General features: G+C 45.0%; 1 protein-coding gene across 2 annotated transcripts in view; it reads left to right on the top strand.

The window, feature by feature from the left end:
- Window positions 1-27,220, top strand: part of ACACB (acetyl-CoA carboxylase beta) — a 140,968-nt gene that overhangs the window by 1,064 nt on the left and 112,684 nt on the right. Inside the window, exons 1-2 of one of the 2 annotated variants that reach the window (XM_053588580.1) lie at window positions 12,067-12,182; window positions 16,981-17,642. In XM_053588580.1, the coding sequence (XP_053444555.1) occupies window positions 16,990-17,642 (653 nt within the window). In that variant the 5' untranslated portion in view covers window positions 12,067-12,182; window positions 16,981-16,989. Of the gene's footprint in view, window positions 1-12,066; window positions 12,183-16,980; window positions 17,643-27,220 lie in introns of those variants that run through there. The other variant, XM_053588579.1, reaches the window with a different exon arrangement.

The raw sequence follows: 27,220 nt of genomic DNA, 5'->3' as shown, positions 1-27,220 counted from the left end.
ATGCAAATATCTCCAATCTGTGACTTTCTTAGACAAGCTCCAAGAATGGGGTTTTATTTGCTTCTGCTCAGGTGTTGTGTAAAAACCCTCAAACTTTTAACACAGTTAGGGCTATACAGTGGTATCTTCACAGGGAAATAAATATTTTCATCTTTGAAAGAGAGACTTTACCTGAAGTGTTAACTTCAGTAGAAACTTTGGGATACCTTTTTCTAGTGCTTCCTTCAAATTTTTGACTCAGGGACTTTTCACTTCAAGGCAGAGTCCATCTGTACCCAGGGAGACCTAAAAGCACAGTTAGAAATCTTGCATTTGGTCTGAAAAGTGCATGTGTGTTTTACATTCTGTTCTAACAGATCTGTTTGCTGTGATGATAGTGAACTTACTACCATAGAATAGGGTGATTTTCCAGGAAGACGGGACATGTTCATTTTTTCTAAGAACCCAGAGCTCCTTGTATTGGAGCGTTGGGGCTCGGCACAGCAGGGCAGCCGAGGTGTGGGTCCCTGGGTAGTTGGCATGCAACAGGTATCCAATTATGTGATCTCATGTGATTCTGAGGACAATACTAGGACGGAGCTGTTAATACATTCCCATTCCACAGACCAGGAAACCGAGAATTTCCATGGTGAACTCAGGCCAATCAGATAACTAATGGCAAAGTCTCCACCCAGGCCTGCTCCACTCTATAAGTCCCTCTAGGGACCCACTCCTTAGCCACCTTTACTTGTGCTGGGGACACAGAAAACAGCCAAGCTCTAGAAAAGTTCCCTGCAGTTATCCCAGGGTTTTGTGCCATTCCTGTTGAACTAATTAAAGCTCTACCCTTTTTTTTTGTTTGTTTGTTTTAAGACAGAGTCTTACTATGTCGCCCTGGGTAGAGGACCGTGGCATCACAGCTCACAGCAACCTCGAACTCTTGGGCTTAAGCGATTCTCTTGCCTCAGCCTCCCAAGTAGCTGGCACTACAGGTGCCCACTATAGCACCCAGCTATTTTTTTGTCATTGTTGTTTAGCAGGCCCTGTCAGGGTTCGAACCTGCCAGCCCTGGTGCATGTGGCTGGCACCCTAACCACTGAGCTACAGGCACCGAGCCATAAAGCTCTACCTTTTAAAATCAAATTAAGTCACGAGAGTGATGTTAAACGACAACCTTGAGCACACTCTTCTTTCATTTTAGGAGTAAATCAGTTGCAGACTCCAATACTAACTAGAATAATCAGTTGTTGGAAATGCCCCTCTCAACTGATCCTAGAAGATTTTCCCCATTGTGTTATAAGGAAGGCTGTGGAGTCTTTTATTTCCACACTTCCAACAAAGTAGAGTTTTTGGAGTCTGATGTGGTATGATAGCCCAGGCAAGATAGGAAAGGGGCTCTTGGGTCCGGTCAGTTTGGGAAATACCAGCCTGGCCATGGAGAATTCAGACCCTTTACAGCACGACTTCTCAGAGCCTTTACTAAGCTAACATTCTATGGTGGGACTCTCCAAGATATGACTTTGGGATTTGGTCCCAGAAACTTTATTTTTTGTCAGGGGTGGATACCATCTTTCAGGACTGGTATTTCACAGCCACCTCTTGGAAAACACTGAACTTTTTAAAATTTTTATTTTATTTTATTTTTTTGAGACAATCTCACTGTTATTCTGGATAGAGTGCTGTGGTATCATCATAGCTCACAGCATTTTCAAACTGTTGGGCTCAAGCAATTCTCTTGCCTCAAACTCCTTAATAGCAGAGACTACTAGTGCGCCACAACATGTGGCTAGCTTTTCTATTTTTAGATAGAGATGAGGTCTCAATATTGCTCAGGCTGGTATCAAATTCCTGAGCTCAAGGGATCCTCCCACCTCGGCCCACACTGAACAACTTCATTCCGTACCTCCTCACTTCCTTTCAGGGTTCTGGGAGGCAGCCATGAAATGGATGAAGTTCACAGGCTCACCGTCTCCCATGTCCGCATGGAATGTAACAGGGAGACGCTAGATCTGGAGAGCCCTGCTAACAAGCTATTGTACTAACTCGGCCTTGGGGTGAGGTGGTGGTGGGTGTAGGGAAAGGATGAAGCCAACGTACCCACACAGGTGTGCACGCTGCAGCTGGATGGCCCAGCTGTGCCACTTACTGACAACGTGACCCTGGGCAACAGACTCTCGTCTCATCAGTCGTAATGAGCACATGTGCACAAGCTTCCTAGAGTTCTTATGGACTTTTAAAGGGATAATGAGCATAAAGTACAGAGCATAAGATTTATATGTAAGTCAAAGTAAGAGCATAAGACTATACAGTAAGGGCTCAACAAAGATTAGCTTTCATTGGTTTGTTGAGGAACTGCTCTATGCCTGGCATTATGTCTACACTTGATTTATAAAAGAACCCTATTTTCAGCATCACCTTTCAAATGCTTGTTTGCTGAGGAAGGGGAAGAGATAGGGGAGACAAAATTAGGTTTATGTGAAATCTGGGCACACCTGGGTTTTGAGCCCTGTCCACTGTCCCAGAGCTTGCCTTCTAGTGGGAGAGCTGTGTACACATGAGACCATGACCCACGACACTGCAGCCTGGATGAGTCCAGGAGTCCCCTGAAGGCAGCGAGTCCTGGGCAGGGAAGAGAGGAAGAACAGTCCAGACATCATGTGCAGAAGGCCTTCGAGGGAGAGGGCCTGGATTACCAGGGCCATGTAGACCATGGGAAGGAGAGCAGTGAGAAGCCGTTAAGAAGCTGAAATCCAGTTCAGCTGCTACTGAGAGGGTGGGTGACTTTTGACCAGTTTAACTTCTTGAACTCAGTTTCCTTTTCAATAAAATCAGGCTTTTTGTGGTACTGCTGTCATGGGAATGATTTAATGATTGTAAAGTGATATAAAATTATATAATACAAAGCCTAGAGCACAAGTTAGTACTGATAAGTATTAGCTATTAATATTCAGGTTTCAATCAGCAGTCAGGGTGCTTGCACTGTATTTCATATATTTTTTTATCTTTCTGGTATAGGGGAAAAGTTGACTTAAAACACACATGCACACATATTCCAAAGTAGAATGAGTAGCCTGGGTGCAGTGGCTCATGCCTATAATCCTAGAATTTAGGGAGGCCAAAGTGGGGTGGATTGCTTGAACTTAGGACTTTGAGACCAGCCTGAGCAAAAGTGAGACCCCATCTCTACTAAAAATAGAAAAGTTAGCCAGGTGTCGTGGGCACCTCTAATCCCAGCTACCCGGTAGGCTGACGGGGGAAGATCACTTGAGCCCATGAGTTTGAGGTTGCTGTGAGCGAGGATCACGAAATGGCACTCTAACCTGGGTGACAGAGCAAGACTAAGTCTGAAAAAGTTAAAAAGGAGTGAATGGCACAATAAGGCTCCCCGTGTTCACCACCCAGCTTCAATAACCATTGACTTTCTGCCTTTCTAGCTTCATCTCTTCCACCTATACTTGTTTTCCCTGTATTTTTTTCCAACATGTTATTATAAAAATTTTCAAACATACAACAAAGTTGAATTTTATATCCATACACCACTCAGATCCTGCCATTAACAGTTTACCATACTTGTTTTGTCACCTGTTAGTCCTCTATCTACCTAAATTTTTTATGTATTTTACATAAATTACAAATATCAGCGTCTTTATCCCTGAGTACTTTAGTATATATATCGTTAACTAGAGTTTCGTTTTTCCAGAGTATTTTCAAGCAAATCTCAGAGATAGATGTCATACAGTTTTCCCCATAAATACTTTAGTACATATCTCTAAAAAACATGAGGACTTTAAAAAAAAAACATTGCCATAATTATCTCCAACACAATTAATGCTAATTCCCTAATTTACTACCTAGCTCAAGCTCATTGTCCTCCGATTGTGTCAAAGGAGTCATTGAACAGTTTTGTTCAAATTACAACCCACAAAAGTTCTATTAAGTCTCTTTATAGTAATCACTGTTCCCTGTTTTTATTAAATGCCATTTACTTATTGAAGAAACAGAGTCCTTTGTCCCATAGAATTTCCCACCTTCTGGACTTGGCAGAGGAACCTGTATTAATAAGCACTATGTCAATCAATTCAGTCTCAAATCTTTGGCAAGAATATTTCAAAGGTGTTGCTCTGTGTTTTCTATTGCATCACAGCAAGAACATAATGTCCAGCTACCCCCACTTCTAGTGATGTTGGCGCATCAGAGTTTGGGGCTATCACCTTTCTGCCAAGTGGTTTTATAAGCCACTGATGAGCAAATTTCAGGGAATTACTCTTTCATTACTGGTTGCAGACAGTGACTTTCTTCTATTGCTCTTTCTGCACGTATTGTATTTGCTATTATCATTGCTCTATATCATACGACTTTTACAACTTTCTTTCTTTCTTTTTTTTTTGAGACAGAGCTCACTATGTTGCACTGGGTAGAGTGCCATGATGTCACAGCTCAAAAGCAACTTCAAACTCTTGGGCTTAAGCAATCCCCTTGCCTCAGCCTCCCAAGCAGCGGGGCCTACAGGCTCAGACCACAACGCCCAGCTATTTGTCTTATACAACTTTAATCAATCATTTGGGTGTCCTGAAATACTGTCCTTGAAAGGCAGGATGTGTGCTTGATAATATTCCTTTTCCTTTTTTTGGTAAGTCTATTTTCAGAGTAATGAGTAGAGCTCACGATGCTTTAAAAGCATCAATGAAGGGTTTGTTTCAAGTTATGTTACAACCTCATGAAATTTTTTTTTTGGAAACGGAGCCTCACTCTGTCACCCTGGATAGAGTGCTGTGTGTCATAGCTCACAGCAATCTCACACTCCTGGGCTCAAGTGATCCTCCTGCCTCAGCCTCCTGAGTAGCTGGGACAATAGGTGCCCACCACAATGCCCAGCTAGTTTTTCTGTTTTAGAGATGGGGTCTTGTGCTTGCTCAGGCTGGTCTTGAAATCCTGAGCCCAGGCCATCCACTCACCTTGCCTCCCAGCGTGCTAGGATTACAGGTGTGAGCCACTTCACCCAGCCAACCTCATGATTCTAAAAAGATATTTGGTATGTTTCACCCCATCACGGTCATCCTCCTTTTGCTGCCCTTTCCTTGGCAGGGCAAACCCCTGAAGGAGCTTTGTTTTCAGGCAGGATGAGACAACTCTCAGCTCATTGTGCACATTTCTGCCCAGCCCTAGAATCAGCCGTTTCTCCAAGGAGTCCTGGTTCCTTTCAGTTGGAAATGTACTTAGAAATCATAATCTGGACACTAAGAATGTTTGTGAATTTGGGGTTGTGAACCCTCCTGCTCTTCTGTGCATAATGGACTGGAGGGAGAGGACAGAGCCAGGAGTTGGGTCAGGAGGCTTGTGCAATGGTCCAGGCAAGTGAGAACAGTGGCTTGAACTTGATCTTAGATAAAGCACTTAGCATGGTGCTTGGTACATGGTGGAGAGGGCAATAACTGCTAGCCCGCTCACTTGCTCATTATTTGCTTAATCTTTACTAGTTCACTTACACCTCACCAAAACTCTGTGAGGAAGATTTCCTGATCATCTTCATTGTATATGTGAAAGAACTAAGACCCAGAGAGGTGAGAAAACTTGCTCAAGGTCACACAGGAGATAAAGAGCTGAAATAGCACCTGAATCCAGACTCTCCAGACCATACACTCTGACCAGGGCTCTGCATTGCCCAGAGGGTTCTTAGTTTCAAATTCAAAAGTGACTTACATTAGTTTTTGGTGAAAAACCTGATCTGCAGGTGAGGCAGCCTGCTTAGCTTCATTGAATTGTAAACTGGGATTCTGGGTGGCCAACCTTGAGAACCTCCCCTGTTCAGCAAGACTGCTAGTAATACCCTCCGTCTGTACCACCTACGAGCTCTTCCAAGTCTTTGTTCTCATTGTTTAGTCCTTGTAAGAGCCCTGTGAGGTTGGCCTTATTCAAAAATTCAAACGCATAACCAGCCTTGGAGATTTTCCTGGCTGGTGATAGTGCCAAGGCCTACCTCCCCTGGATCCTCTGTTTCTGCATCTAGGGCTGTTTTTACTTTTATGTCTGGAAGAGGCAGGACAGAGGAGAGGCTGCTGCTCCTTTCCAGGAAGGCAAATTACCCTTGGGCTCCATGAATTCATGTAGATTGCCAGGCCTGGTGGAAAGCCCTAAGACAGCCTTGAAGCATAGTCTGTCTCCAGCAGGTAATGTGTGGCTCAAATTGGGAGAAAGTGGCCCCTGCTGTGGATATCTGTGTGGGATGGCCAGGCTGACCCATAAACATAAATGATCCCTGGATCTTCTCAGCCCACCTCCTGCAGAGTTATTCCACTATTGCAGGCAGCAAGGGTCCGGCCCCAAGACCAGCCTGGGCTGAGGTCTTCAGCCAGCAGAGCCTGAGCAGTTGGTAGAAGCCCACCATATAACAGCTCAATGTCAGGGTAAAACATTGCATACAGATCCCTCGGCCTCTGTAGCGCTGGACAGCACCACCCTGAGTAACAATATAAGGGAGAAAAATAACAGCAATTGTGGCAGCTACTCCTCCTTGCCTGGCTAAGCAGGCAGTCTTATCTACATAGGCTCATTTAATCATTCCTGACGGGCTAATGAGGTTGGTATTATTATTATTATTATATTCATTTTACAGATGGGAATACTAGGGCCCATGTCAGCTCTTCTGCCCATTGTCACAGAGCTTGTAAGTGGTGCAGCCGAGATTCTAGCCCAGGCTCTCAGACTGCAGTATCTGAGTTCTGAGCTCACTGGCTGTAGCTCTCTATGCTCCACAGAGGCCTGAGTCCCTTAATGCATCTCGGACCAGACATCACTTCAGTACCCATCAGCCACCCCTCCCATGACACCTTTCTCTCAGCCTTAGCAAGACTGATCTTGTTTGGTTCCTAGAGAAGACCAGACTCCGTCCTGCTTCTGGACTTTTTTGCATCCCACTTCCACCTTCCTGCTCCAGCAGCTTCACCTGGCTGAAGCACATCTTTACCTGGCTGAAAGCACACTTTCACCTAGCTGAATCAGACTCTCTCTCCTTGGCAGAAACACCTGCATTCAGAAAGCCTTGCCTCCCCTCACAGACCAAAGCAGTGTCCCTTGTCACACACCACGAGCTTCTTTGTGGCAATTCTCCTGGCTGTGCTCTTGTAGTTGTGATTTTATTCACCTCCAGTGAGATCATAAACCTAAGAGGGCAGGGCTGGGCCAATCCTTCCTGTTTGAACTGGGTCTCCAGCAGCCTCTTACTCAGGAATGTACTCAGCAGGTGCTTAGGAATCTCCTGCCCACAAATGAGTGAATGGCTGACAGGAGGCTGAGTCACAGCACAGCAGGAACAGAGGACAAGGAGGATAGAATTCCATCCATGAAGGTGGCCAGGGCCTGGCACCTAGCAGGGTCAGATGGTGGGTGCCAGTGGCTTCTGCGGAGTTGATTCAAGTGAGAGGCTGGCTGAACAGATGTACCTGATAGGCTTTGGGGACAGCAGGACATAGTATCCACTGGACATGGACAAACTGCTCCTCTTACCTTCCTCCAAGGCAGGGACAGAACTGGAACCATTCGGGCCAGTTTTGCCTGGCCTGGCCTGGCAGATTCCCTATATCGAAAGTTTGGTTTGGCTCACTAGGCGTTAATTGAGCACCTATGGTGTGCACCTTTCTGGGTCAGCACCGCCAGAGGGCCAAAGAAGGCATGACCACTTCTATGCCTTTCCTGACGGGAGAAAACTGAAATTTACAGACTTTTCTTAAATGTGTTTTTCTCTCCAAAGTTATTCCAAAATAGAGAGGCTTCTAATGCTTCTAATGCACTTGCCTCTGGGCTGGAGTGGTTTGGAAGTTGGCATAAACCCAGAGATGCAATTTTTTACGCTTACTCTTACACTATTGGCTGGGATTTCCAAGAACCCAGATACTCTGACACGTTGTAAGTTTGAGAACTGCGGACCCTCTTTGGGTGTCTTTTCCAGGCTTTGATTTCACAAATCTACATCCTGGTCACCTCCACCTATTAGATATCCAGCTTAGACATCAGGCAGCCTGGGATTGAACACCCTGTACCTCCCAGCTGTGTGACTTCGGACAAGTCATTCCACCTCTCTGGATATTTGATTCTCATCTGTGAAATGAGATTAAGAATAATACTTCCCTTGAAGGGCTATTATGAGGAATGAATAAGATCTCAAATACAAGATGCTTATTGTGATGGGAGGCATTGTTAATAATTAGTATAAGGCCTGTTAGCATTTGTAGTCAGGGAGTATCAGTGACCAGGGTGTCTTCCTGGAGATGACAGTTGCAATTCTATTGCTGTCACTGATTATTTGTTCCTTTGCAGGTAGGGGAACCTGACATGGCATCAGCACCCTTGGTCGCAATTGCTGTGGGTTCTTGTATCCCACAGCTGTGTGCGCCTTCTTAAGTCTTACAGTTTGTAAGGATAGCACCTCCCTCCACTGTCACCTAGAAGTTGTCAAATATGTGTATCTTCTTCAAAGCAAAAATCTTAAACAAATAGGTTCTATTGTGAAAGATAATTATTTGTTCCTGCTTTATTTTATTTATTATTTTTTTTAATGATTTTTTTTTTTTTTTTTTCAGTTTTTGGCCAGGGCTGGGTTTGAACCCGCCACCTCCGGCATATGGGGCCGGTGCCCTACCCCTTTGAGCCACAGGTGCTGCCCCTGTTCCTGCTTTAATAACTTTAGCAGAGTACCCATCTTTAGCCAGTAGAGTTGCAACCTCACCATCTAGCATAGCGCCAAGAGATGTCTTGTCCTCTTGGTGATCTGGTGAGCTCCTATTCAATCTTCAGAGTCCTAGTGCAAATGTCCCCTTCTCTTTGCTCTCCTCCCCATCTCTCTGTATGCCTGGGAGATATTCATCCTCTCAGAACTGCCTTCCAGGTGTGGATTTTCCTGATTCTGAGACACTAGCAGCTAGATCTTGATTAAAAAGGCATTTTCTTTATTTGGGCAATATACTTAAATGTTTCCCTCAAACTTTCCCAAGAGAAGAACCGAAGGTTTAGAGAAGTAGTTTTGTTACTTCTTTTTTGTTCTTAAGCAATAACAGATGGGCTCTTGTTTTTTCTATTTCAATTAATTTATTCTTTTGATTTTACTTTTTAATTTTTATTTACTTTTTTTGAGGAAAAAAATAAGGACTCTCTGTCACTCTGGGTAGAGTGCCATAGTCATAGCTCACTGCAACCTCAAACTCTTGGGCTTCAGTGATCCTCTTGCCTCAGCCTCCTGAGTAGCTGAGAATACAGACGCCTGCCACCACTCCTAGCTAGTTTTTTCTATTTTTAGTAGAGATGGGAGTCTTTTTTTAGAGACAGAGTCTCACTTTGTTGCCCTTCAGTAAAGTGCTGTGACGTCACAGCTCACAGCAACCTCCAGCTCTTGGGTTTAGGTGATTCTCTTGCCTCAGTCTCCCTGAGTAGCTGGGACTACAGGCGCCTGCCATAACGCTCAGCTATTTTTTGTTGCAGTTTATCTGTGGCTGGGTTTGAACCCGCCACCCTCAGTCTATGGGGCTGGCGCCCTACTCACTGAGCCACAGGTGCTGCCCAAGATGGGAGTTTTGTGCTTGCTCAGGCTGGTCTTGAACTCCTGAGCTCACACAATCTATCCACCTCAGTCTCCCAGAGTGCTAGTATCATAAGTGTAAGCCATTGTGCCTGGCCCAATTTATTTTTTAATTGACAAATAAATGTTATTTGCTTATTTCTTTGCTACATTTTAAATTCCTTAAGAATGGACACAGAGATTTTCTTTAAAAGCCCACAATTCTAAGAAACCAAGCAGTTTCTCCTGACCCAGGGTCTTTCCTAAGGAGGGAATTTGTGCACGTAGAGCAAGAGAGGATTATGGACCCAAGCTCCAAAGTGAGGCCACCTGAGTCCTTGAAGGTGACGTTAGGGAGTAGCTGAGTGTCTTCAGCTGTAAAGGGGAGCAGGCGGTGGTCCCTGTTCTAGTAGATGAGCCCCTGCATGTAAAGCTCTTAGCACAGTGGCAGGCAGAGCCCACATGCTCAGTAAATGCTGACACAGAAAAACACGTGACTTAGTAGGAGTCACTTCCCTTTTCCTATGATGCTCCCTAACATTTCTTTTCTTCCCCTTCATCAACCCCTGTATTGGTATTTTTAAAAAATCTCAAAGGAGGGCGGTGCCTGTGGCTCAGTCAGTAAGGCGCCAGCCCCATATACCGAGGGTGGCGGGTTCAAACCCGGCCCTGGCCAAACTGCAACCAAAAAATAGCCAGGCGTTGTGGCGGGCACCTGTAGTCCCAGCTACTCGGGAGGCTGAGGCAAGAGAATCGCTTAAGCCCAGGAGTTGGAGGTTGCTGTGAGCTGTGTGAGGCCACGGCACTCTACCGAGGGCCATAAAGTGAGACTCTGTCTCTACAAAAAAAAAAAAAATCTCAAAGGAAAGTGAGAATGAAAGAATAATGCAGAAGACTAATAAAGCAGAAAATTGGTTCTTTGAAAAGATTTAAAAATAATAATAAATAAATAAATAAAAATAAAAAATCTCCTAGAATTACCTAAAAATGTTCCCCTTGGCTCCCCAAACTTACACAAAGTCCTTGAGCGCATCTCCACCGGATCAGGGGACAGATGAGATGTGAATTCAGCCCGGTCCAGACTGCTGAAGGCCTACAGACTTCTCTCTAGAAAAAGCCTTGCCACTGTGGTACGTCCCCACAAGCAGCTCGTAGCTGGAAGCCAAGTAAGCTGTCCCTGATGTGGGTTAGCTGGACCATCCTTAGCAGGTAGCCCTGGACAACTGACCAGGACAGACAGATGCGTGCTCATGTACCAAATGCAAGTCTCTTTCTGTCCATTGGTGGAGGAAGCTGCTCCCAGGGTAAGCCGCCAAGACAACACCCTTAACCACCTGATTTGTTCTCTCCATCTGGCACTTCAAGAAGGGGAAGGCTGTGTTTGGCAGAGTGACTAAATGGGTCTCACAGTAATCCTATGAGGTGGGTGTGGCTGGGACTTTTCCCTCTTCTCTAGATGGGGGTTTGTAGAGGGGATGTTGTTTATCTGAGATTCATCAGTGGCAGAATATTCCACAGCTGTGGCCCTGCCCGAGGCCCTCGGGGTGTATGTGATGACATAGAGAGCCTAACTGCACTTGGCACTGTGCAGTTAGATTGAACTCTGGTAAATACCACCCTTATCCTCATTTTGCTGATGAGGTTCAGAAAGGTCATTTAACTTGCACAAAACTCACCCAGCTTGTGAGTGGCAGAACTGAGATCTGATCCCAGGTTAGTTTCAACAGGACCAAGCAAGGTGCCCGCTGAACTTTTGCTGCCAGTCATGCCTCAGTATAGAAGGACCACAGGCGGACCTTGGCCTATTTTCATGTGACCTCTAGGCCACTGTTTGCTCATCTGTAAAACAAGGACACTCAACTTAATGATCCACAAGATCCCCACATTAGGCTGCAGGTTGGAGCAGGTGGTTTTTGGAAATACCCTGAGCTGTGACACCCGCAGCCCTGCAGGCCAAGTCAAAGTAGCCAGTGGTCAGCTTCTCACACTTTGGCAGCCACTCTTGGCCCCTAGAAGTTTAATTATCTCAGAATTTGCAAAGGAAGTTGCACTGCCTGCCTGCCAACTGGAGAGTCCTTAACCACTTCTTTCCATGGTACCCAATATGGTCAAACTCAAGTTGTGCTGACCCCACCCTCCCCTCTGGGCAGGTGCCTGGCAGATGAGCACGCAGGAGCAGAAGCTATCTGGGTCCTGTCTCTCTGTCTCCCTGTCTGCTCATTGTGTTTTAGGAGCATTTAAACCTACTCCAGGGATCCAGAGTTGGGCAAGGGGGTGATTGCATGAGCTTTGAAGTAGGGTTAAGGACACAAATGTGGCAAGTCAGAAGGAGTGGCCCAGAGGCCCAGCAAGCTCTGAGAGCGTAGGTGGACACCTTCTTAAGCACTAAGCTGAAGGTCAAGCGTTCACTGAGTGAGGACCTTCACAAATGGCTTAAATTTGCAAGTGCATGTAAGGGCATGCTACACAGGCAGCTTGGGAAAAAACTAATGGTGTCAGAGCACTGGCTGGTCCAAGCCCCTCCCCTGTGGGCTGATGCATGCCACCAGCCTCCTGCTGAAAGGTGACACTCTATGGGCAGGGTTCCCTTAGTCACCCTACAGGCGCCTGTCAGACTCACACCAGAATGGAGCTGGTGGCCATGTCCCCTGTGACGGTAAGTGCCAACAGGTACTCAGGGGTTATTCTTGGTGGGAGGAAAAATCAAAATTGGGAATGGGGATTGCTGGATGCTATCATTCAGTCCCTTTTTTCCTTCAAAGGCCTTGCCCGGTATAAGGATATGTCTGCTATGGTGGGGACTGGGAAACAAGCTCCTGGTCCTCATCCCTTTTCTGCCCTTGTCTGGCCAAAGGCCAGCATTTATTGAGACTGAACTGTTTCCTGACTTCATTGTATGTGTGTGTGTGCTGGGGGGGCCCAGGGTCACTCTGGCACTAGGCAGCTGTTGCTTGGGTTCAGTTTGCAAAAAATTAAAATTAGCTTTGGCTGGCATCTGGTTTTTAAGTCAGCTGGGTTATTTCAGTGAAGGGCAATAGCCTGTCATGATACAGCCAGAGAGTTTCACCTGGCCTTTCCTGCCACACAGTCAGTGCTCACTCTAGACCACTGCCCCTGTCTGGCAGCGTTAGTTTACGTGTCCATCTGAGGCTCCTGCTTAAAAAGGCACAGCCAGGTCTCTGTCAGCTATTTTTTTTTTTTTTTTTTTTGAGACAGAGTGTCACTTTGTTGCCCTCCGTAGAGTGCCGTAGTGTCATAGCTCACAGCAACCTCAAACTCTTGGGCTTAAGCAATTCTCTTGCCTCAGCCTCCCAAGTAGCTGGGACTATAGGTGCCCGCCACAATGCCCAGCTATTTTTAGAGGTGGGGTCTCACTCTTGCTCAGGCCCGTTTCAAATTCATAAGATTAGGCAATCCACACACCTTGGCCTCCCAAAGTACTAGGATTACAGGCACGAACCCCTGTGCCTGGCTCTGTCAGCTTTTAGGATCATATTTATATGCTCTTTGTACCACTTGCTGCCTTCCGGAGTTCATTTATATCTACGGTGTTGGTGGCAGCACAGAGGTGTGGGTGCTGGGCCCTGATTTGAGCAAGAAGTTACTAAGCTTCTCTCTGAACCAGTTTATCGAACTATAAAATGGAAGTAAAATAATGACAATAACAACACCCACCGACTTGTTCTGAGGCTTGGAGGGAGGGTAAAGGTTAGGCATCTTGAAAGCTTGAAGGTACCCAGCAAACTTGATGGCTTAGGGGTGCGGAGATGCTGTAATGGGGCAAGAATTAGTATCCCCATTTCTTCCCCTGCCCAGGTAGAATCCCGTGGTGTCATACTTTGCAGCAACCTCAGACTCCTGGGCTCAAGCAATCCTGCTGCCTCAGCCTTCAGAGTAGCTGGGACTACAGGTGCCCACCATGATGCCTAGTTAATTTTTCTATTTTTAGTGGAGGCGCGGTCTTGTTCTTGCTCAGGCTGGTCTTGAGCTTCTGAGCTCGAGGGACCCACCTACTCCAGCCTCTTAGAGGGCTAGGATCACAGGCATGAGCCACCATACCTGGCCTAATATCCCATTTTATAGGCGAGGAAACTGGGGCCCAGAGAGTTTCTTTGGTAACTTTCTCAAAAAGTTCCCCCATATTTGTTTCATTTGGGAAAAGTTCTCCTATAGTGACCTTTGGGTCCCAGGTCACTACTCTGAAAAGAAAAGAAGAATACCTTGAGGTTTTTCATGCAGGTAAAGATAATCCTAGCAAGGAAGGTTTGGGTAACTAGATTCATTGGACTAACAGCAGATCTTAATTTGCAGAGTGAGGCCAGACTGGGGAATGGGCTGTGCGTTCCTTTCATTGGAGCTTCCATCCATTATCACCTGCCACGTCTATCTAGCCCCCTTGCCTATCGGCCCAGCCACCCACCTCCTCTCTCCAACACCACCTACCTATCATTGTATTCATGGTCCCAATCAGCCGTCCATTTATCTAGCCAGAAGTTCCTGAGCAGTTGCCAAAGAGCTTATGTAATGCAAAACTTGCATAATGGATGGGCTTTCCAATGGGAATCAATGTAAAGAATGTCTTCTCAGGGCTCATAAATGCCAACCATTATGCCACAGTTTTGCTTGGATGCTGCACTTTTTTCAGCAGTAACTCAAGTGTTATCAATTTTAGGTACTTTCTTTGTTTTGTACTGTGTTACATGGACGTTGAACCACCTTTGATTTTTCTTTGAAAAGAAACTTAATGATCTTAAAAAAGAAATAGCCTTCTGACCCTGTATATTACCTAGAAAACACCCTTGCCAATATACCAGCAAGTTCTGTTGCCAGAAGTGTGCAGAACGTACTTGGATCAGGTAGTTCTGGGAAATCTTGAGAACTTCTCCTTTTCCCTTAAGAACCATGTGCTGAAATTTAAAAAGAAAAAAGCCTTTTAGAAACTAAATCGATCTGCTTGAATTTTGGGGGTCCTGGTTTTGTAATGCTTTTAGCATATAATGGTGGCAAATTTGGTTCAGAAATCTCAACATGATCAGGCCCCATTTTTTAAACAGTATTTCCTTCAAATACTCATCAATAGGGCAGGGTTGGTGTGATTGCCAGAAAGAGGTATGGGTTCAAAATCAGCCTATCCAAATTCACTCATTGAACAAACATTTGTTAAGCTCTCACTGCATACCAGACACTGTTCTAGAGCTGGTCTTGTAGAGTATCTATTCAAGTTGGAAGCATACCCCAGGCTAGGTATGCAGGTCCTGTAAGGCAGGGTGCCCTTCTATCCCCCAGGGCCATGATAATGACCATGATACTACTATAATAATGATCATGAAGGCAGAAGCAACAATCCTTTTGTATTTATTTATTTATTTTATTTTTGATTAATATGAAGGTACATAAGGTTAGACTACATGGTTGGAGTTTGTAAAGTCAAGTCCAAGTTGTAGTTGAGTCCTTCACCCAGGAAGTGTGCCATATACTCCTACATAGTACCTGGTAGCTGAGATCTTATCGAACCCCCTCCACCCTTCTTGCTTTTAATTGTGTCTTTCTCTCATGTGGGTCTATAGTTGTTCACTTACTAGTTTCAAATTAGTATGGAGTACATGGGATGGTTGCTTTTCCATTTTTTTCTTTATTTTTTCTGATTGTTTCATGTTCATTGAGGGTACAAAGAATTAGGTTACACTGTTCACATTTGTTAGATAAAGTCCCTCTTATAGTTATGTCCTGCCCCCAAGAGCTGTGCCGTACACTGTAACCGCCCACCCTCATCCTCCTCCCCCTCCCTCATTTCCCTGCCCTCCTACCATGAATTGATTTGAGTTTTTCACTTATGTGGGTATATATTAGATTGTCTTCTAGCTTCATATTAGAATTGAATATATTGGATTTTTGCTTCTCCGTTCTTGTGATACTTTACTGAGAAGAATGTGTTCCAACTCTATCCAGGTTAATACAAAAGATGTAATACTATTCCATGGTGTAGATGTACCATAGCTTGTTAATCCATTCCTGGGTTGGTGGGCATTTATGTTGTTTCCACATTTGGCAATTGTAAATTGAGCTGCAATAGACAGTCTAGTGCAAATGTCCTTATGATAAAATGATATTTTTTCTTCTGGGTAGATGCCTAGTAATGGGATTGCAGGATTGCTTTTCCATTCTTGAGACATTTTACTAAGGAGAATGTTGTCCAACTCCATCCAGGTAAATACAAACAATGTAAAGTCTCCATCTTTTTTATGGCTGAGTAGTGTTCCATGTGGTATATACATATACCACAGTTTATCAAGCCATCCATGCATTGATGGGCACTTGGGTTGTTTCCACATCTTTGTGATTATGAATTGTGTCCCCATATATTGATAAAGTAGAATTTAGTTAATTCTTTTAAAAAATGGCTTTATTGAGGTATATTCACACACTGTACAATCCACTCTCACAAAATGCAAGTCAGTGTTTTTTAGTATATTCACAGAGTTGTGAAACTTTCACCTCAATAAGTTCTAGAACATTGTTATCACCCCAAACAGAAACCCTGCACCCTTTAGCCATTACCCTCCTCTTGCTAGCTCCAGGCTACCACTAATCTGTTTTCTGTCTCTAGAGATTTGCCTACCCTGGACATATTATGTACATGAAATCATATAACACGTGACCTTTCATGAGTGGCTTCTATAACTTAGCAAAATTTTGCTAAGGTTCATCCTCATCATAGCGTATATTCATTCTTCATTCCTTTTGTGGCTAACATTCTACTGTATGGATAGACCACATTCTGTTTGTCCATTGGTCAGTTAATGAATGAATAGTTGGGCTGTTTGCGTGTTTTTGTTGTTGTTGTTGTTTGAGACAGTCTCACTCTGTTGCCCTGGGTAGAGTCCTGTGGTATGATAGCTCACAGCAACCTCAAACTCCTGGGCTCGAGTGATCTTTTTGCCTCAGCCTCCCAAGTAGCTGGGACTACAGGTACCCACTACAACACCTGGCTAGTTTTTCTATTTTTAGTAGAAATGGGTCTTGTTCTTGTTCAGGCTGGTCTCCAACTCCTGAGCTCAGGCAATCCACCCACCTTGGTCTCCCAAAGTGCTGGGATTACAGCCCTGGTGCCTAGCCTTGTTTCTATGTTTGGACATTATGAGGGATAGTGCTGGAACAAAGCCCTCCTCCACGTGCATCAGCTCATTTAGTTCTCTTGCCCACGCATGTTTATGATTTATGCTGAGCATGTGTGAGCACACCTAAATTAGAGATAGAAAACTGAGATCCAGAGGAGCAAAAGAAATGTCCAAGACCAGGGGTAGAGCGAGGAGGAGGATCTCGTTTCCATTCTCCAGCCCTTGCTTTTTGAAAACACACAGAACCCCAACTGCCTCTCGCCCCACTCACTCCTTTAGGGGAGAAATAACTGGATTATGTTGACCCTAAAATGCCTCTCTTTTTTCTCCTTACAGACTTTCTGAATGGTCTTACTTCTTTGTGTATCTTGTCTGATTTTCTCCTGCCTGACCTTTTCCTGGTTAAGAATCTGGAGGAAAATGACAGACTCTAAGCCAGTCACTAAGAGTAAATCAGAAGCGAGCTCCACCCAGAGCCAGGAGCCCTTCCCAGCTTCAGGCAGCTTTGGGGAGCCACTGCAGAGGAATGGTGACAGCAGCTCTCTGCCCAAGTCTCCCCGGCAGGCAGAGGCAGTCTCCCGCAAAGGCCCCAAAGATGCCCGTCAGCGGAGAAACTCCCTGCCACCTTCACACCAGAAGCCTCCAAGAAACCCCCTTTCTTCCAATGATGCATCACCTTCCCCAGGACTCCAATCCAATGGGGCAGAGAGTGAAGGCCTGGAGGCCCCAAATACCAATGGCCTGTCCTGCCCACCCCAGTCTCAGGGCCAGCGAGCTCAATCCCCCTCCAAAGAAGACAAGAAGCAGGCGAACATCAAGAAGCAGCTGATGACCAACTTCATCCTGGGCTCATTTGATGACTACTCCTCCGACGAGGACCCTGGTACTGGCTTATTTCGTGAGTCCTCCCGGAAGGGCAGCCGGGCCAGCCTAGGGACAGTGACCCTGGAGGTGCCTCTGACCACTGGTGAACCTGACACCCGCATCCCCACAATGAGGTAATGTGCACTTTCTCCTTGTAACCAAGGGCCACAGAGTTAGGGTGGGATCTGCCCCCTTCCCATCTCCTTTTCTGCTCATTTGAGCCATCTGCTGTTGCCAACACTTCAAGGAAGACCATGTGAAAAAGCAGAAGACATGAGCCTTTCCTCTTTCTTTCCTTCTTTTCAAAATAATTGACCGTCTATTGTATATGTGTGTGTACAGACACACAGAAGGTGCCAAAAAACATATACACTTTTTTTTTTGAGACAGTCTCACTCTGGCACCCTGAGTAGACTGCCGTGGTGTCATAGCTCACAGCAACCTCAAACTTGAGGGCTCAAGTGATCGTTTTGCCTCAGTTTTTCTATTTTTAGTAGAGACGGGGTCTCGCTCTTGCTCAGGCTGGTCTTGAACTCCAGAGCTCAAGCAATCCACTCACCTCGGCCTCCCAGAGTGTTGGGATTATAGGCACGAGCCACCACGCCTGACCAGTGTATATACATCTCAAGAAAGGAAAAACTGTATTTAAATTGTAATATTCACTATGTTTCACTTCTTCAATTACAAGAGATACAATATACAAAAAGATACAATATACAAAATAACAAATGTGTGTGTGTGTGTATTGTTATAGATACACATATATACGAGATTTGACAATAAAGTTTGTGAACTCATCCTAGAAAAAGTACTACATACTGAATATCACTCCAATCACCTTTGAAGTACTCCCCTTGGGAAGCTGTGCACCAAAGCCGGCACCTAGTCCACCCTTCAAAGCAATTTTGGAACTCTCTTTCTGGAATGACCATCAGAGCTATTGTCAAATGGCGCACAAAAGTATACAGCAATAATAATGAATACTACTTAACAAGACACAGCAGTGAGATGCTCACATACCAAGGTTATGAACCCTTTGCACAGTGCTGCCAATATTAAGCACACAGTGGCAAGATTGCAAACTTAATTGTCAGAGCTTTATATGATGACAGCTCTGATGGCCATCCCAGAAAGAGTTTCAAAATGGCTTTGAAGGGTGGACTAGGTGCTGGCACTGGCGCATAGGGGAGCGTACGGTCCTTCCCAGGGGGAATACCATACAGTGACTGTAGTGATATTCAGCAGTGAGGTATGTAGCACTTTTTCCTGGGTTGAGTTTTGAACTTAATTGTCAAACCTCATATGTACCAGAGGTGCCAAAAAATTAATACACACTTTAAGAGATGTTATCTATGTGTTACTTTTTGAAGTTGAATTGAATTACAATAGTAATGTGTGATAGGACATTGGGTCAAAAGATGGTGTTAATCAAATGAATACTAGTGTCACCGTGACAGGCAGAAATAGCACAGTTTTTTTTCTCTTAAAATGTAGGCAGCCTGGCTGGGCTCTGTGGCTCATGCCTGTAATCCTAGCACTCTGGGAGGCCAAAGTGGGTGGGTTGTTTGAGCTCAGGAGTTTGAGGCCAGACTGAGCAAGAGTAAAACCCATCTCCAAGAACATCCAGGTGTTGTAGTGGATGCCTGTAGTCCCAGCTACTCAGGAAGCTGAGGCAAGAGAATCACCTGAGCCCAGGAGTTTGAGGTTGCTGTGAGTTATGATGGCATGGCACTTTACCCAGGGTGCCAAAGTAAGACTCTGTTCTCAAAAAGAAAAAAATATGGGTATCCTCTGTATATGGGACCCCATGTCAGGAAGTTGTCATGTTAGAAGATCTCAGGCTACTTCAGAAAGATGACCTTGTGAGTATCTAGTTATAATTTAAGCTAAAATGAGCCCAGAGTGGCAAGGGCCACTAGTGATGATGGTCCTCCTTCCCTCCCAAAGAGACATTCATTCAATCAGCAGGTAACTAATGATTAAAAAACAATCCTTCCCCCATGATGCCTAAAAAGCAGAAACTCAAATACTCTGTCTCCATCAATCTGTTTGTTGGAAATGAATACTACAGGTTCATAATAGGTGGGACTATCCTAGGGGGTGCAGCCAGTGGCTTTGGTTGTTTTTAATTGGTGATGTTATCTACCTTCTCCTCCTCTACCCCCAAATTATAAATGGAAAACAGCAGTTCTAGGTAGAAAATTGGGAAATATGGGAGAGCAGAGAGAAGAAAAAGACCACCAACCATAACTTCACCAGCTAGAGGGAACCTCTGCTCTCATTATTCTTTCCTTACACTCTGTTTTTATCCCTTGGGGCTAGAGTTTTATTGGCTACTCTTTTAAGCATCTCCTATACTCTCTCTACCAAAATGAAAAGAATCTGGATGAATTCATGTTTTATACCATGATAGCAGTGAGCTGAATTTTAATCCTGACTGCTAGAAAATAGAGAAAAAAGAAAAGTATTCCCTATACTAACAATCTTCAGGAGACTATTTTGAGATTTCAGAAAGGGCAAAGAAAGAGAAAGTTTCAAAGGGTGGTATAAAGAACACAGTCTTTGGAGTCTGAAGGAGTTGAGTTCAACACCTCCAGCTACGTGACATTGGACATAGCCCTTCTTCTCTTCCAGCCTGAATCCCCCATCTGTAAAACATGGAAAGGATTAGGCATGATAATGTTTGTAAGGTTCTAGAGCAGTGGTTCTCAACCTTCCTAATGCCGCAAATCTTTAATATAGTTAAAAGGGGTCAAGACCCACAGGTTGAGAACCACTGTGGAAGTTTGGTACACGGTAGGTACCAGTAAGCAGTAGAGTCCTCCAGCTCCTTTCTTGGGCCTTCCTTTGCCCACTAGCACCCCTGTCACCTCGCACTTGAATTTACCCAGAGCTGCTCCACTCTCCTTCTATAAATTGTTTGTATACATTTTCCATTTATCCCTTATAACAAGGCTGAGTGATGGATCCCCATTTTATAGATGAGAAAACTGAAGCTTATCTAGGTGATGTTTCTTCCCCAAGACTCACAGCTAGGAAGCAACAATGCCAAGTTTCAAGGCCAAGTCTGTTGGACTACAAAGTCCATGCTCTTTCTGTGTCACAGTGTGCTCTGTCGACAGGCTCAGCTCCAACATTCTTTCCCCTCCAAACTCCTTTCTTTCCTTCAATGTGGTAATTGCAGCAGGCACTCGAGCAGTGGTTCTCACCTTCCTAATGCTGCGGCCCTTTAATACAGTTCCTGTGAGTTGTGACCCACAAGTTGTGAACTGCCTCACTAGAGGAAAGCAGTTTATTAAGCCTATACGTTTACCCAGAGAAGAACTATCAGAGGTCATGTGAGAAGTGAGTCTCTGATGGGGGAGATCCAAGTAAGTGGGAGGAATGAAGAGATACTTTTACCACAATAGCTCCAGTAGGAAACGATAGATCTGGTTGCCTACAGAGATCTGTAAAGAGCCTACATCCTAGCAGGGAGATGAGAAATGTACAAATAAACAGGTAAACAAATTAGTATGGTTTTCAAGTATGTCCAACATCAGGAAGGAAACAGGGTAAAGTGGGGATACCCAAGGAGAACGTCTATGATCAAGGCAGGGAGGAGCTCTCAGAACAGGCAACTTTCAAGCTAGACCAGAGGGGTTCAATGGAATGTTCTGCTAGGATAGAATGTTCTAGAATGGAATGTTCTAGATGCACCGCCTAATATGTAAACCACTAGTCACATGTGACAACTGAGCTGTGGAACTGAGTTTTGTTTTATTTATTTTTTTAAGAGACAGGATCTTGCCTATAGTCCCAGCTACTTGGGAGGCTAAAACAAGAGAATCGCTTAAGCCCAAGAGTTGGAGGTTGCTGTGAGCTGTGATGCCATTGCACTCTACCCAGGGGGGAAGCTGGAGACTCTGTGACCCAGGCTGGAGTGTAGTAGTGGGATTATAGCTCACTGCAAACTCGAACTGCTGGGCTCAAGTGATCCTTCTACCTCAGCTTTCAAAGTTACAGGTGTGAGCCACAGTAACCAACTCAGACTTGAGTTTTGAATGTAAATTTTAGTTAATTTAAAACTGAAATCCTAGCACTCTGGGAGGCCGAGGCAGGTGTATTGCGAAGCTCATGAGTTCAAGACCAGCCTGAGCAAGAGCAAGACCTTGTTTCTAAATATAGCTGAGAGTTGTGGTGGGCGCCTATAGACCCAAGTACTTGGTAGGCTGAGGCAAGAGAATTGCTTAAGCCCAAGAGTTAGAGGTTGCTGTGAGCTGTGATGCCATAGCACTCTACTGAGGGCAACAAAGTGACACTGTCTCAAAAACACCCCCAAAAAACAAAAAAACAAACTTACATAGCCTCATGTAGTTGGCAGTTATTGTATTAGACAGTGCAGATCCACACCTAATGAGTAAGAAGGCACCCAACTGTGTGAATCATTGCCACTGGTGCTAATTAAGAACTTATCAAATCTGACTTGACAAAATAATAGCATTAATATTATTGTTATTCTTTCCTGAGTCTTAGATTCCCAGAAAGTTGTAAGGATTAAATGCACTAATATTTCTAAGGTACTTAGTAAGAAAATAAAGCATCCATAAATGGTAGGTTACAAATGGTTATATACCTACCATTGTCCAACTTACCATTTTTTGAGACGACTTAAACCATGGATTTTCTGAGCTGGTACATTTATAAAGGCAAAAGATGCTTAACTATCTTTCATAGGGGAAATGAAGACAAAATAGTGACTGCCCTTGTGTCTCCATTGCATCAATATCTACCATTATAGGTAAATCTTTTTTTATATATATAGGTAAATATTTTATCTTTGCCTTGTCCTAGCAAAGGACAGAGGGATTTTTGTTTTCATAAAAAATAGGCACCAAATGTAGGGATGGACATTGTAGGGTTATCACAGGGAGGACTGATGTCCTATGTGACCCTGGGTAATTCCCTTCTCCTCTCTGAGCCTCCAATTCCTTATCTGTAGAATTTAGGGGGCAACTGCTGGGCTTTTCCCCTATACAACATGGTAATGCCTTTTTCCTGAAATCCACAGGTCAACACTCAAGCACCTTTGGGGTGTGGGCCATAGAGGGTGGTGTTAAAAGACAAAAATCACAACCAAATTGTTTAAGATCTTTTTTTTTTTTTTTTTCTTTTTGAGACAGAGTCTCCCTGGGTAGAGTGCCATGGGAGCAACCTCAAACTCTTGGGCTCAAGCAATTCTCTTGCTTTAGGCTCCCAAGTAGCTGGGACTCCAGGCACCTGCCACAATGTCTGGCTGTTTTTAGAGATGGGGTCTTGCTCTTGCTAGGGCTGGTCTGAAACCCGTCAGCTCAGGCAATTCACCTGCCTTGGCCTCCAGAGTGCTAGGATTACAGGTGTGAGCCACTGTGCCCGGCTGTTTATTTATTTATTTTTAATTTTTATTTTTTTGGAGACAGAGTCTCACTATGTTGCCCTGGGTAGAGTGCTGTGGTGTCACAGTTCACAGTAACCTCAAACTCTTGGGCTTAAGCAATTCTCTTGCCTCAGCCTCCCAAGTAGCTGGGACTACTGGCGCCTGCCACAATGCCCGGCTATTTTTTTAGTTGTAGTTATTTTTGTTTGACAGGCCCAGGCTGGGTTCGAACCTGCCAGCTCCTGTGTATGTGTCTGGCGCCCTAGCCACTGAGCTACAGGCGCCAAGCTGCGCCCAGCTGTTTAAAGATCTAATTGGTTTTCATTTATGATTCTAGAATAGAGCAATACCTCATTCTGTAAAACAGAGTGGCTGTTCCAGTGAGCTGAGCAGAGGGGCCTGGCTTTATAGACAGAACCGGGCTGACAGAAGCAGAAACGGGGGACGAAGAGCTGGTCCATAATTTCAAAGTGACTTTCCTTGCAAGGTTAAAATAGAGGTGACAGCCTTATCAAACCAGCTTAGGTAAACTGGACTCCTGATTAGTTGCTGTGAATCTCCTGTTCTTTTGGGAAACTGGTCAGTTTCAAAGTTCAGTTTGATTATGTGACACTTGGCATGATGATCCATTTTGGTCTGGTCTGCTGGACCTGGTACAGGAGCTCAGCCTAAAACCATAGCTCCCATACATTTGACAGCAGTGTGGGTAGGCTGGCCAGGGAATTACCCACAACCTGATGGAGGGTTGAGGAAATGAAGCCTGACTCAAGAAAGGCAGTGTGGTGAACAAGAGTCCCAGTTATGGCCAGGAGTGGTGGCTCATGCCTGTAATCCCAGCACTTTGGGAGGCTGAGAAGCGAGGAGGACTTGAGGCCAGGAGTTTGAGACCAGGCTTGGGCAACATGGCAAGATTACATTCTGAAATTACTTTTTAAAAAATTATGCCAGGTGCAGTGGCCCAGACCTGTAATCTTAGCATTCTGGGAGGCCAAGGCAGCTGGATTGTTTGAGCTCAGGAGTTCAAGACCAGCCTGAGCAAGAGCAAGACCCTATCTCTAAAAAAACAAACAAAAAAAGCTGGGTGTTGTGGCAGGCTCCTGTAATCCCAGCTACTCAGGAGTCTGAGGGAAGAGGATTGCTGTGAGCTATGATGCCACAGCACTCTACCAACAGTGACAAAGTAAGACTCTGTCTCAAAAATAAATAAATAAAATAAAAAGTTAGCCAGTTGTGGTGGCAGGTGCCTGTAGTCCCTACTATTCAGGAGGCTGAGGCAGGAGGATTGCTTGAGCCCAGGAATTAGAGGTTGCAGTGAGCTGCGACCATGCTACCGTACTGCAGCCTGGGCAAGAAAGTGAGGTGCCAAACAGGAGCAAGGACTAAGGTCTTGGTCTCACCCTTCCAGTGCTGATCCAACCCTTTCTCCCTTTCCAAGATGGAAGACTAAGGCCTGGGAGAATAAGCCTCGGGTCCTTATTCCAAGGCTCCGCAGTCATGCGGAAACCACAGTAAAGCAGTGGCTTATGTTTGTGGATCTGCCCAGCTTTCTGTGGCTTCCTCCTCAGAGAAGGAGCCCCTCTGCTTTACCCCAGAAGGCCACCTCCCACATTGGCCTCTTCCTGCCAGGCCACTCACTGGAAATCTGGGGAGGCCTGGATGGAAAATGCTTGTGTGTAAGCCTATGGTTTGGGAGGAAGCTCTTTTTGAAGCAGCCTTCAAAGGGGCCTTCTTCCTGCAGTGTCTTCACCACCCCAGGACTTTTCACAATCCTGTTCCCATTCTGGACCTTTGCACTTGCTGCCCCCTTTGAACTGGAATGTTCTTTTTCTCCCTATGCCCCACCCCAGACTTCCCACACCACTTCATAGCTGTGTCTTGGGCTTAGAAGGGACCTCATGCTAGTTCGATGCTTTGCTGTTAGCAGCTTGAAATCCTTAACAATTTTTTCAACAAGGGGCTCCCACTGAGCCCTGCAGATTCTGTTGTAGTTGCTCCTGTCTCCACTCCCACCTCTTTGCCCATTAAAGTCATTTCCTCCAAGGGTTTTCCGTGTCCTTCTCCAAACTTTGAAGTATTTCCCCCATGCCCAATGTCTTTAGCAATCCCTCTGACTTATTGTCTTCACAGTATTTTCATTGCTCCTCAAGATCATGTCTTTTATTTCCTAACTTCTCCACTGGGTTGTTAGCAGACTCCCTGCACAGAACAGTAAGCCCGGTGAAGCCAGGGCCATATCTGCAGCATGCTCTGATTGTCCACACTGCCTAGCCTAGGGCTGGTTCATTGTAGAGTTTGAAAAAATATGTACCAAATATGTGTGCTTGAGGGAAGTAAGTGACATAGCTTGCCAAAGGCAGAATTCTGCATTTTGGGGACATGCGAAACACTTGATGAAGGAGGGTGGGAATGGGTGAATGAACAGATGAATGGGTGTTTGGTATCTTTGCAGCAGGACATATAGTCTCACTTTGTCACCCTCGGTAGGTTGATGTGGCGTCACAGCTCACAGCAACCTCCAGCTCTTGGGCTTAGGTGATTCTTTTTTTTTTTTTTTTTTTGTAGAGACAGAGTCTCACTGTACCGCCCTCCGGTAGAGTGCCGTGGCGTCACACGGCTCACAGCAACCTCTAATTCTTGGGCTTAAGAGATTCTCTTGCCTCAGCCTCCCGAGCAGCCGGGACTACAGGCGCGCGCCACAACGCCCGGCTATTTTTTGGTTGCAGTTTGGCCGGGGCTGGGTTTGAACCCGCCACCCTCGGCATATGGGGCCGGCGCCCTACTCACTGAGCCACAGGCGCCGCCCAGGGCTTAGGCGATTCTCTTGCCTCAGCCTCCCAAGTAGCTGGGACTACAGATGTCCGCCACAATGCCCAGCTATTTTTTTTTTTGTTGCAGTTTGGCTGAAGCCGGGTTCAAACCTGCCACCCTCGGTATATGGGGCCAGTGCCCTACTCACTGAGCCACAGGCACTGCCCTATTTTTGTCTTCATAATCTAGTTATAGAGTTAAACTCTGGTTTAAAATTTTCCTTTTGTCTTTAAAATGGTTATGCAAATTCACCCTTTCCTTTTCTGCACTAGATAAGGGCTGGCTAAGAATATAGATCCAATGACTTTGTACTGTTCGTGTCTCTCCTCCCATCTCCTCCTTTTGGGGCTTATCTCAGGGCAGGGGTTGGGGCTTGACCTTTCCTTGGACTTAGAAATGGAGCTGATGAGAGCATTACATGATGTGGCAAAATTGACTAGGAATACTAGGAAATGCTCGTATACTAGGAAATGAAGATTACAAAAGAGTCTCAGGGCTGGCGTCTGTGGCTCAAAGGAGGCTCGAACTGGCCCCAGCCAAACTGCAACAACCAAAAAAAAAAAATTAAAAAAAAAAAGTCTCAGCAGTTCAATATGATCTCATTTTGTTGAACAAGCAGCAGTGTGGTTAGTACACAGTGGGTCTGGGGTCTGATACTCAAGTTCAAAGCCACCTCTCCCCCTAGTGTGTTTTATAACAGTACCATCCTATAGGATGCCTGTGTGGACTGAAAGGGTTCAGAATTGCTCAGGTTTCAGCTGGAGTCCTAAAACTTATATGCACTGAAGTTCTTAAATTGGCCGGGAGTTGAAGTTTAGCAGCAAAACCTGTCCTAAATTGATGCAAAGTTACTTGTAGTCACTATTTATCCCATTTTGTATGACTAGTTGTGCATTTACTGTTGAAATATGAGTGTGATAATGTGGAACATAAATCTTTACCATCCTTAAGAAAAATCCCCAAATTCCAATGCACATAGTCCCTGGGAATTTCACATTAGGGGTTATGGAGGTTGTGGTGTGTGTGTAACACACTTAGAGTAGTCCCTGAACTTAGAGTAAGCACAAAACAATGCTTCTCATTAATAAATGTGGTTAATAAATGTGTGTGTGTCTGGTGACACTGTGAGGAGTATGTCTAAATAGTGAACAATCGTTGTTTTTAGGTGGTGGATTTACATTTTCTTCTGCATTTTCTAACTTCTGTAATTGTCATTTTTGTAACACATTTGGACACTGTCTAATCATAGAACAGTATAAAAATATTGGGGGAAAGAGTGAACAAATCATATCACTTCCTTGGTAAGAAGATGAGCCCCAGACTTACACTTGGAAAGTGTAGCAACCTATGTCCAGCAAGATAATCATAGGTCCAGGGCACCATTCGAACCCAGACCCTTGGCAGACATGGATCAGACATTGGTCTGCAAACTGCTAGCGTGAAATTGCTGCCTAACCCTCTCCCAGGGGGGTTAGAGGTTGGGGCTCCAGGAGGGCCACCTCCAAACTC

This window comes from Nycticebus coucang, chromosome 4 (genome assembly GCF_027406575.1).
Source record: "Nycticebus coucang isolate mNycCou1 chromosome 4, mNycCou1.pri, whole genome shotgun sequence".
In the NCBI taxonomy this organism is placed as follows: domain Eukaryota; kingdom Metazoa; phylum Chordata; class Mammalia; order Primates; family Lorisidae; genus Nycticebus; species Nycticebus coucang.
This window is presented reverse-complemented; position numbering and strand designations above follow the sequence as displayed.